At 41.1% G+C, this 12390-nt stretch overlaps 1 protein-coding gene across 1 annotated transcript in view; it reads right to left on the reverse strand.

Moving 5' to 3' along the window:
• The window catches only part of LOC104470432 (myosin-13), a gene marked incomplete at its 3' end in the record, with an annotated part of 35024 nt that overhangs the window by 17059 nt on the left and 5575 nt on the right, over nt 1–12390 (reverse strand). Inside the window, exons 11-20 of the mRNA XM_010085360.1 lie at nt 12250–12368; nt 12000–12149; nt 11751–11921; nt 9519–9816; nt 8011–8084; nt 7385–7472; nt 4842–4959; nt 3251–3374; nt 2253–2389; nt 694–949 (exon numbers count right to left, since the gene is read on the reverse strand). Coding sequence (XP_010083662.1) covers nt 694–949; nt 2253–2389; nt 3251–3374; nt 4842–4959; nt 7385–7472; nt 8011–8084; nt 9519–9816; nt 11751–11921; nt 12000–12149; nt 12250–12368 — 1535 coding nt within the window. The remainder of the gene's footprint in view (nt 1–693; nt 950–2252; nt 2390–3250; nt 3375–4841; nt 4960–7384; nt 7473–8010; nt 8085–9518; nt 9817–11750; nt 11922–11999; nt 12150–12249; nt 12369–12390) is intronic.

The following is a 12390-nucleotide window of genomic DNA, read 5'->3' on the forward strand; positions in this document are numbered from 1 at the left end:
AGAAGGGTACAAAGAACCTCAGAAAACTGGGTGAGGTTAAGTTGGAGTTCTGAAGAGGGATTCAGGTCATGAATCTGATCTTTGGCATGCACAGTTACAGCCTCTGTGCTTGAAACAATACAGGACTCTTGTTGAGACCCAACTGGTTCGAAACCCCATGGAAACAAGTGAAAGGTCCACTTCCACCAGACTGCCCTTGGCCGTGTAGTATCTGATTCCCTTTTAAAACCTGACAGGAATCCTCTCATGCAATTTCAGTCTCTGCTCAGCAGTATTCCATAGAAAAGCTTCAGTCTTTGTTCCACAGTTTCAGTCTTGTCTCTTGGCAAAAAAGCACCCCTGCCCTGGCTCCGTATTATAGTGGCGAGCAGATATGGAAACAGCCTGTATTTCATCCAGAATCAGATACCATTGTTAGGAGCACACTGTATATATTGCGGAACATCTGATTCTTCTACTGGTGATTGCTTAATAGTGAAGTGGGTTTACATGGGAGCCCAGTCAGAATTTCCTGTATTCCTACTGGTGGCAATGTTGTATATGTGCTTTGTACTCACTTTGCTTACACATAAATGACAAGACCAAATACAAAAGAGAATCTGGCCTTGTTACATGTCTGTTTGTGAAGGACAATGGAAAAGAGAAGGGAAAATAAGAGGAAGTGGGGTGAATCTGAAAATGGAGATTACTCACAGATTGAACCTGAAGCTGCAGGTCATTTTTCTCTTGCAAGAGGGCCACCATTTTCTCCTCCAGCTCTTTCCTCTTTGCCTCAGACTTTGCAAGCTCTTCTTTGGTTTTCTCAAACTCCTCCTTCATGTTGGCCATCTCTTTCTCAGATTCTGCACTCTTCAGCAGGGGCTTCATCTTGAAGTATAGCTTCATCCAGGGCCAGTGCTTCACGTTCATGAATGCACGAACGTTGTACTGGATGATGTAAATGGATTCTCTGAAAACACAGGAAAACACAGTTTACGAAGCTGGTGAGAGTTGGGTTGGAAACAGACTTTGATTACTGGCCATACTGGCCATCCAGCATCAGCATTTTCCTCAAAGAACTTTTGCATGAGACTTTTGTCCTCACCTCCCTTGCTGTTATTAAAGAGTAATTTATAGGCCCTTGATTGCAGGATGACTGTCTCAGTAGCATGAACAATAACTATGGATATAAGAGGAGGGGATACTCCAAAACAGGCAAACTTCTCTGGTGTGGTGCCTGGGAATCTCTGAGACTTTCCTCAGTCTCAAAGAAAGTGCAAGTGAATACCAGAGTGAAAGCTGACATCCTTGAAGTACTGCTGCTGAGATTACAAATCTGGGAGTTACTGTCAATTGTGGTAACAGCAGCTTGATGCTTTTTGTGTCACTCAAAATAGCAAATACAGTACTAGAAATTATTAAGACAGGAACTGAAAAGAAATATGAAATATTTTTATGGTACTTAATGCAAATAGATGTTGTTGGTGCCAGTAGTTCTAGGGGAGATTAGACAGTTGCTTGCAGAGAAATTCAGGAAGAGTTATTGAATTCTTAGAAACTATCCTTGGTTCAGGAAGCCCCTGAGCTAAGTATATACTGCAGGGCGTTACCCATAAAAGCAGCTGTTTGGCAGAGCATCCTATACATTTATGTGATCCCTGCTCCCCCTAAAGCTTTCACTTTTTGACAACATTTGAAACAGTTTGCTTGGCTCACCCAGTGCTGCCACTCCTACACTCTATATTTTGCATGATTCATCCCATCTCAAAGGGGAATGGAAAAGGTATCTGGGACAGTCAAAAGTATGGAGTACCTTCCCTGTACAAGCTAGAATTTTTTGTTTTAGACGTTGGAACCATGAAAGAAAATTAAAGAGGCAGAGAGCAGAGAGTGGTTGTATGCCAGTCCTTACGAAACTGATGTGATGCAATGAGACTATCAGACAACATGTTCAAAACAGACAAACCTTAGCACTTCTTCAGTTGGCTATCTCTGTCACAGGGTTCTTAAAAGGCTGAAAATGGTAAGCTCATTCCTGGAGAAAAAGTTCACCGTTAAATACTAAATACTATGGTCCAGCTGCATGGTCCAATTGCTAAATAGCCATTGCAAGAATTTGGGAGGCTATAACAAGGGAAATATGAGTTTGTGCTTGCTGTGTTTCCCCTAGTCTTTCTAAGGGTCTTTCCCAAGGACAGTTTCTTTTCCTGAGACAGTATGCTGTATTGCTGGACTTTTGGCCTAACAGAGTATGATAATACTCTTAGAATTACCTTCTTTCGTTCATCTTTTTAAATTCAATTCTCATGAGGTACCCTCTGCACATAGCTTGTGTAATAGTGATAAGGCTCACAAGCTTCTCATCTCTCATCTCTTCAAGGAGCCCCAGGAGACCTGCCTTGAAGAATACCTAGAAGATAAAAGAGGGTCAAATAGTTTGAGGCTTAGGTACATACACAACCATTGGCAGCTGATGCGGGGTAGTACAGGGCAGTTTTGGAAAAATGCTTGCTGAGTAAAGGTTTAACAGCTAGAGAAATTTTGTTACAGTATTCATACCCTCAGTGTTCCTGTAATTCATACAAGTCGCTCTATGTATGATCTAATCATATTATTGCAGTGTTATTTGATGCCTGCTCCCGAGCAGGTTGTGGAAGATCTAGCTCATCAGTAGTTATTAAAACAGTGAGTTAACTTTCAACTTAGTATTATATCCTGCTCTGTCTCTTTGCTGGACTGTACCTTCTGTGTCTCAATGTTCAGGCTCAAGATTTGCTCTGTAAACTGACTTGCAGATGGCTTGAGAAGCATACATGATGATGTCTGTTCAGTAGTGTAGACAATTGGGATTTTGTCCAGAGATAGTAATGCCTTGGTTGTGCTGATCAGAGAATCAGTGTCCCACCTAAAACTGCTTTGGAGATGTAAGATAGACTTGTGTGTGTGCCTAAATCCCCTGAAAAAGCTGACTGTCCAAATTTGTCTGAGCTTGTCTAACATGCACTGATATAAATGAGTTCAACTGGCAGGAGAAAGGGGCAGCACTAGTTCTAGTTGCAGCCACACTAGGTCATTCTTGTAGTGTGGTGTTCCCATGGCTGACATCCCTCACACATACCCCCAGAAACAAACAAGTTTTCTGTACTCCTTCTTGCTAGTGGCATACTTAATTTCTAATCATTGTGAAGGCTGATTTCACCTGCAAGAAATACTTTCAAAGAACAATATTTTTTTGCCATTAATTATACCCACTCTTCCAGAAGTACTTTACCTTGGTGTGGCCAAATCTGTATTGATTGTGGTCAACATCAATGGAGGAAAGAAGCTTCTCTGAAGCCTTTTTGCTGTCAATGAATTGTCCTTCTGGAATGGCTGAGGCATTGAGAATCTTGTACCTGTGGTAAGGCAGGTTGCAAAGGCACTGATTGCAAAGAGGGTGAGGAAAATAGGATCCATCATATATTATAATGTAATGTGATTTGAAACTGAGCTATCTGAAAGCTGCTGAATATGCCATCTGAAATCTAGACAGTCTTGGCTGAACAGAACGTGATGACAAGGGGACGTGTCTACTCTTCAGAGGAATCTGTTGGCTGTGTAACAACACAGTATGTTGTTACATACAAAATTAATGTGCATGCTTAAGAGTGTCTGGAGGTCCAAGAATTAGGAAGAACATAGTGAGAACATGTCATCCTCTTCTCATCTTGTTTCATCGATCAGAGGATTGCTACTCAAGTTAAAGCTGAAGATGAATTAAAACTACTAACAAAAATCAGCTATATTCCAAAGGGAATACAGACCTTGCACAGCTCACAGTCTCTACAAGCTGTACCCTCGAATCCTTGAGTTTGGACTAAAAATAGCATGGTATTATTCTGTAAATGCTAACAGCAGTCTCAGCATTTTGCAAGCATTAACTTAATGATTAAGGTAATACTCTGTCATGGACATGACCACCCAATCCTTCTAAAGAGGTGTCTTCAGATACATACATCAGTGAGGATGTCTGACTGTACACTGGAGCACTTCTTATTCTCGAGTCTACCTTGAAATAGAATATGTAAAATCAAGACAGTGATAATGGTGCAGTGAGTTTATTCTCTAGGCTTCCACTGTAGTTCCTCCTGAACTTCAGCACATTTCCTTTGAAATATAAAGCACTTTTTGGTTCTGGACTATGTGGCCATTATGGAGAGATTCCTCCATCTGCCACATCAAATTGTGATTTGACAATTAAGACCAGCTAATTAAACATTAGGTTGCAGGACATTTTCAGAGAGGTCTTGGGTTCTTTTCACACCAGTTCAGAATGGAAGATACTTTTCTTACATTTAATTGTAACAGCAGCTAGTTCTGATTCAGCACTTTATAGCGACTGACCTCACATGAACAGGTTTAATTGTCTTCATTTTAAAGATGAAGAAAATAAGGCACAGGATGCAGGCCAGTGACAGAGCGCTGGCAGAGCCTCAGGTTTTTGAATGCTTAGTCAGTACCCTGTAAGGAGGTTGTGCTGATGTGTATTGTTTTTGTATCTATACTCTGGGAGACTTACAAAGAATAGTTTGTAATGCCACTTAATTCATCACACTACAAGAGTTTTGCATCTCTTTGAATCATTGGGCATTGACTAGAGTTTAGAAATTATATTGGATCTGATGAATCAAGAAATCTCTGGTCTGATCAAAGAGGGAAAAGACTGGAGTGACCTAAGACAGTATTAATGACTTGGTTCCCTCAAATGCCACTAATCTGTTCTGATTTAGAGGGTATCTCTCCATAATGTCACCAGACTTGTCACCTTACTTGTAAGTTTATTGAGGTCTTATTTTAACAGACAGTAATAACTGAAGACTTACCGTTGTTTAAAGTCTGCATAAAGGATTCTGCTTGGAAATCCCTTCCTGCAAATTCGGATGCCTTCTAGAACCCCATTGCACCGCAGCTGATGCATCACCAAGTAGTGGTCCATTTCACCTTAAACAAAATACATCCATCATGGCTCTTGTTTTCTCCAAAAGAATCTCCATATGTGTTAGTGTTCCAGAATTACCTCCTTTTTTTTTTGAGATGCAGGAAGTGAAGACAGAACATGCCTTCAATTCATACAAGTTGCAGAGAGCTGCTTCAGTGAGCTGAGGTTTACTAAGAACGCCAGGGCTGGCAGTGCTTGTGAATTGCCCATGGCCAAAAGGCATAAGGCCACATTACTCAAAAATGACAGGAGAGTGCTTTAAGAGACAAGCTGAAAAATCTTCAACAGCATCAGCATCCTCATTGGATGTACATAGACGTGGCACAAAGTAGAGTGTAGTACCATCTAGACAATCAGCTCTGCACGTTATGTAACCTTGGATCTGCCGTGCAAGTATTGACTATACCTAAACTTGATTAGATTTGATAGATTCCAACACAGGAGTGGATAAGTAGGTTGCTTAAAGCTCTCAGTCTGCTTCTAGAAGACAGTTGATTAAAATTGGAAGTATTATCTTTCTCCTTCTAAAATATCTATTGGATATAAAAATCAACTCTTTTTCTAAGTCTTATTCCAAAGTATTACAAAGTACAACTGGCAGAATAAAACCCTCTTGGAATCACTTTGTCGTGCAGAAATTACTGTCAGATGCTAGAGATATTAATTAGTGCAGAATGGGCCATACCCTTAACTTTATCTTTTCAGTGTAATTGATCACAGAATCATAGAATCACAGAATGGTTTGGGTTGGAAAGGACTTCAAAGATCATCAAGTTCCAACCCCCCTGCCCTGGGCAGGGACACCTCCCACTAGCCCAGGTTGCTCAAAGCCTCATCCAGCCTGGCCTTGAACCCCTTCAGGGATGGGGCATCCACAGCTTCTCTGGGCAACATGGGCCACTGCCTCACCAACTTCACAGTAAAGAATTTCTTTCTAATATCTAGTCTAAATCTGCCCTCTTCCAGTTTAAATCCATTACTCCTCGTCATGTCACTGCATGCCCTTGTAAAAAGTCCCTCTCCAGCTTTGCTGTAAGCCCCCTTACACCAATAAATGAGTACCCAAAGGAATTGTTAGAAAAGTCGAGCATAAGCAGCTGGAAACCAACGAAAAATCAGATGTCCAGTTTCTCTTCCTTCACCTCATCATACTTAATTTCACTCACACAGTACTGCTTTTACATTTCTTAAAAGGCAAAACTCAAGATTCCCTCTGAGGGAACTCTATCAAAACAACGAACTGAACGTGAAAATGACAGCCACATCTGGCACAACCATTCATTCAAATATGTTTTTCTATTTCCGTAGGTTTCCTTAATTCCCCCTTACTCCTGCTCGACTGTCAAGATCCCAGTGGGATTCCTCTTTATTCACTTTAGGATATGAAGTATGGACATTTCAATTTGGGTTTCATTTATAATCAGTGGAGAAAAACAGGTTCTTCTAGGATGTGATTCATCTCATCCTAAGATAGATATATAAAAGAGGCCAGATGAGTCATACCTTAAAATGCCAGCTTCTCTCCACTGAATATAAAAGGAGTTTAGATGAATAGCTGAAATGTGAATGTCATGCATATGTGTGTTGCTTAAATCTTGCTTACGGTCTTCGGGGTTACACAGAGAGACATAAACAAGAAAGATAATAAACTTTCTGAAACTGGTCTTTCATTTCTGGAGCAGATTAAGTAGATGCTAAGCTCCTGTTTCCTGGTACTCCTGTTGCATTCACTATATTCTACCAGTATCTCCTTATCATTCTACCAGTATCAGACCTCTTAATGGTTAGACTCCTAAAACCCACACAGGCAAGTCTCTCCCCAAGTACTTAGATTTAATGGCCATATGAAATACTCCCAAACTTGGCTGTTCTCAAACTCTTTGTGAGATTTTAATATTTAATTAAAGGAAAAACAATAACTTTATATCAAAATGCTTTCCAAGTGCTAGCAGCACCCAGCAGCTTCTACATGGAATTCTACAAATTATATATGATTTCTTTGACAGTCCTCCAGCTCAATGAATCAGATCCTAACACTGAATATTTAGGTATTGTAAATGGTCTTGGGCTAAACTCAACAGTTCTGAATGACACAGTAGTCCTTTAAAACTAGGCATTTGTTAGGGATTTTCTAATGCTGTTACCCATAACAGACAATTTAATCACCTGTAATCAATCTCATCTTAATAATCTTCAGCTCTCTACACACATTAAGCAAAGATGGGTAAGTGTTGTGGACCATGTAATGCTCAAAATTTTACAGTCACAGTAAACAATACAAGAAGGTTTACTTGGGCACTGTCCCACAGGCCAACCCCCACAAGAACTTTACATGCAAAGGGAGCTGTTCTGGAAGAAGTTGCTGTGGAAGCTAAGCAGGCCAGTTCCTGCTGGTCCTGTGTCTTTGGAGTATAATGATGAACTTACCAGGTGTCTTGGTCTCATTAGGAATCAGGCAACGCACAAAGTGGGGATGGGTACTTCTCAGGTTAGTCATCAACTTGTTTAGATTTTCCTGTGATAGAACACAACATGGGTTTGAACTTTGAGCAACAAAGCTTTTGCATTTTTATTCAAATGTCAGGGAGTTATAGAATCACAGAATGGTTTGGATTGGAAGGGGTCTTTAAAGATCATGAAGTTCAACACCACTGCCATGGGCAGGAACATCTTCCACCACATTAGCTTGTTCCAAGCCCCGTCCAGCTGGGCTTTGAACACTTCCAATGATGGGACATCCACCACTTCTCTGGGCAACTTGTTCTAGTGTCTCACCACCCTCATTCTAAACAAATTTGTTATGTCCAATCTAAACCTACTGTCTTTCAGTTTAAAACCATTGCCCCTGTCACTACAGGCCCCCTTTAGTCTTTCTCTGTCTTTCTGATAAGCCCCCGTTATATATTAAAAGGCTGCAATAAGGTGTCCCTGGAGCCTTCTTTTCCCCAGGCTGAACAACCCCAATTCTCTCAGTGTTTCTTCATAGGAGAGGTGTTCCAGCCCTCAGATCATTTTTGTGGATGAATGGCTCATTTAAAAAGAAATTCACATACCCTGAACACAGCAGACACCGTCTGGAAAGAGCCTCCCTTCTTCTTAGCACCTTTCTTGCCACCACCACTATCACCTTGGAAGAAGTAGGTAGGTGGTGAATGGTTAGAGTAAGCAGGATGTTTTGGAGGCCTCACCTTCCTTTCTTTGGTCATGGTCCCAGGAAATAATTAATTTTTCATTTTAAATACTGACCCACTGCTGCGTGAGAGTTTTAATGAACTGATGCTAGCTGGTTGTTGATCAGTGTATGGCACATTTGGTCTCAGATGCATAATTTAGGTTGCATCATAGTGTATGTGGCTTTGATGGTATGGAATGCTATGGCCTGACAAAAGTTTCACTACAGTGTACTCTGTGTTACTCGTCACATTGCTTTTACTTATAGACATCGCCCCACTTTTTATTTTTCTAAATTAGTTGACAGGCCACAAGAATGTTTATCAGTGCAGTAAAGTCTTCTTCAGAAAAATCTCCTAATCCAATGTTCCAGGTGAAGAATAGGGATCTATTCTGGGTTATGGCAGCCCCAAGGCAGGAAGCAAATTATAGTCTCAGGAATACAAGTCCAAGCAGCTCAGTGCCTTTTAAATTTACTGCACTGTTGAAGCTGATTAAATTGAGACTTAAATGGAGTCTTCGTGCTCCAAACTTCACACTTTGTCCAAAATTTTATCCCTACAACCTTTTCTTCTCACCTTCCTTATATTGATGATACCTACAAGGACCACAGTTGACTCATCCCCAGTATTTCCCGAGCTTGCTTAGACACATTGTTATGTTAGCCAAACTGAATGGCAGGAAAGTCCCCATGCAGTATTCTCTTAAGCCTCAAACCCTTCTGTCCGTACACCTGATGTCTGACTTGACTACTGCTGTATACTGCCTCTTCTTTTTGATCAGCATCCAGGCTGCCCCAATATTGGATTTTTTTGTAGAAATCTGTGTGGCCATTTTTGGTAAGGCAGACCTATTGACTCTCCAACTTGGAAGATCTTCAGCCACTAAAAAATGCAAAAGGTTGGACTTCTAAATTATATTCTCTGTCTGTCTCATTTCCCCTTGCAACATGAGGACTGCTCAGCTGGATATGGAATAGGTCCATGGTCTCCTTTTAGTTCTTCCAGTTCACCTCAAGAAACAAAACTCTGTCACTAAAGGCTATAAAGTGCTTGCACTTTGCATTTGTATTTGGCACCTGTCCAGAGGATGAGTAAGCGTGCACATTGATTCACAACACAGTAAGTAAGTAAGTAAGGAATCATACACCTCCTGTCACTTTGTTTTGGACTTGCTGAGTATTACTTCTCTGCACCACGTGAAGGTGGTGTTTTCAGCAGTTCTGCATGTTGGTATCTTAGTTGTGGCATATCTGGGTGCACACAAGAACAGGGTCATGTTAAGGGATGATAGAGAGTCTAGAGTCTACCACAGAGAGAAGTACAAGTAGACTTTAGTTGATTCTTGCCTTATCGATCATCACTGAAAAAGCACTTACTTGTTTCTGCACCAGCATAGTTAGAGAAAAGGAAGGACAGCAGCTTCAGGGAGGATTTCTGGTACAGCCCCACAACAGTTTCATTCAAGGGATCTTTGTTCTTGTCAAGCCAGCCAGAGATGTTGTAGTCCACCGTGCCAGCATAGTGCACCAGGGAGAAGTGGGCCTCAGCCTTGCCTTTGGCAGGTTTGGGCTTCTGGAAGTTGTTGGACTTGCCCAGATGCTGGTCATAGAGCTTGTTCTTGAAAGAGGTGTCAGTTGCCTTGGGGAACATGCACTCCTCTTCCAGGATGGAGAAGATGCCCATGGGCTGGGAGAAATATGAATACGTGAAGAAAGTAAGTGGTGGGAAGAGGAAAAGCAAATGAAACGTCACCTTGCATATGATTTCTGACTTGTCTCAGTGGCTGTAATTTGTACTCCACAATTTCTTAATACGTCGCTAGTTACTATAACAATCAGGCAAGCTATAATTAGTCTGTGTTGAATGTGAACATGGCAACTTGACAATATTGTTTACATGCATCTTTGAATGAAAAGCTAACTATATGTATTATAATCAATTGTTTCAATCATCTTTACCCTACTTCGTTAGGAAGCAGTGTCCTGTTTGCTGGACTGATGATGTTGTCTATGTCTGTTAAAAGCCATCAGGCTGCAATTGTCAACATGAGCTTAATTTCATGTTTCCTCAGTAATGTGCATATATAACTAATATCTAACAACTCTTGTTCTGTCTCCAGTGAATGTGCATGATGGATCAGATTTTCCTCACCTTATATGGGGTGTAAATTACAATACTTTGGCACTTCAGAATACTCATAGGCTTTTAATTTGTCTCAGATTTGTATTTAAAATTGGAAGCATTTCAATACAGATATGTAGGCACATTCTCAGCAATGTCAGAGCTTTCATCTGAGCTACTCTAGGTATCTTCTGATACTGCAGATAAGCACATGTCCTCTGATTTTACTGGAGGCACTGATGCGACCTGCACTTCATTGGTCTGGAGAGAATTCTAGGAATTCCTTCTTTGTATTAACCTTTTTTAAAAATTTATTTATTTATTTTTATTTTTTTTTAAATAAGATGCCATTAAATGCTTACATCTGATTTTGGCTAGATACATGCCAGAGCTAGAATCAGGGATGCTCCAGAGGTGGATGATGGGCAGGAATCCAGTGTTCTGAATGAAGATTTTGCCCTCTAGGTGTGGCTGCTGTTTGAGAGATCTGGGTTAGCATTCATCTTGCCTAACTGTAGCTGTCTGTGAAACAGAACCTAGATCAGAGTTAGCTGTCCAGATTGTTCTTCTGTAACGGAAGCATTATAAATACATTTCACAGAATCACTAATGGAACATACTTTATAAGGAGATGATTTGCATCCTAGAAGTGTTTACTTCTTTCCTGTCGTTACAAAAGAGACTACAGCATTAGATCAGCGTAGGGGTTCTGATTCCTCTGGCTCTAATACTCTGTATTGCATAGATACGGGACAGAAAATGTGCGGACACTGAACATTAAGTGTGGATTTTGGGTGTTAAATACAGCAATAGGCAACAGGGACTAGCTGTGAATGGTAGTTCTGGGTGTAGATGCTACCATGTGGTGGGAAGTGTGGGATGTTAGCAAGAAATGTGAGGCTTGTGTGCAAGGACATAACCCATGCGTATGAACTTTAAGCAGTGAACATGCATGTGGGCTGGCACTGGGCACTGGGCATGGGCATGAATGATAGTGCTGGGAGGAGGTACCCGTGTGCTCCTGAGAAGGAAGAAGTTTGGGTATGTGCGTACTGGATTTGCACATGATGTGTAAGTACAGCCACTGGACACAGTTTGTAACATTGCAGTGAGGAGTTAATTCCCATTGAGATCCCCAGTGCAGTAGCAGTGGGCAGTGACAGAGGGGCCAGAAAGAGTCATGTTGCTAGAACCAAGAACTTAATTCTATCCATTACTGCAAGGAGTAAGATTTGAGATTCACCTTAGTGTTGAAGGCAGTCTTGTTAAAGGCACCAGATTAACAGTGTGTATCCCCTCTCCCTTCCACCCCAGCCAGATTGTTCAGGAAATCATTGTTTGTGTAGAGGCAGCCTGTCATTTCAAAAGCTTTGGTTTTATAAACTGCCTCCTCTTATATGAGAGGGTCCTTCAACAGTAATGTGTAAATTTATCAGGAATGACTGGACTAAAATAAATGACCATGAAAGAAATGTGCTCCCCTAAAATGAGAAGATTACCTTCTCAATGAGCTCAATGCAGGCAGCCAGGTCCATCCCAAAGTCAATGAACTCCCAGTCAATTCCTTCCTTCTTGTACTCCTCCTGCTCCAGCACGAACATGTGGTGGTTGAAGAACTGTTGCAGTTTCTCATTGGTGAAGTTGATGCACAGCTGCTCCAGGCTGTTGAACTGCAAATTCAAAATAGAAAAAAATGCCAGTTAGTTTGGAAAATTCATCAATAGGCAAGCATACCTACTGTAACTCACATCAAAAATCTCAAAGCCAGCGATGTCCAGGACACCGATGAAATGCTGTCTGGGCTGCTTTGTATCCAGCTGTTGGTTGATTCGAGTAACCATCCACAAAAACATCTTCTCATACACTGATTTAGCCAATGCACCCACTGAATTGTATACCTGTAAGAAACACAGCCATGGCAGTAATGAAAGTTGGGTTAACCTTAAAGGTCAAAGAACTTTCTGAACAAACTGAAGGGCTGATCAGCTGTCTAAGTACCTGTTGGACATTTTGTCCTTTAGTTACATATTCATTCCCGACTTTCACCCTGGGATAGCATAAAGCCTTGAGCAAATCAGCAGAATTCAGACCCATCAGGTAGCCAGCTTTGTCGGCCACTAGGATCAGAGACAGCAAATG

This window comes from Pterocles gutturalis, unplaced genomic scaffold, assembly GCF_000699245.1.
Source record: "Pterocles gutturalis isolate BGI_N339 unplaced genomic scaffold, ASM69924v1 scaffold705, whole genome shotgun sequence".
Lineage (NCBI taxonomy): Eukaryota > Metazoa > Chordata > Aves > Pterocliformes > Pteroclidae > Pterocles > Pterocles gutturalis.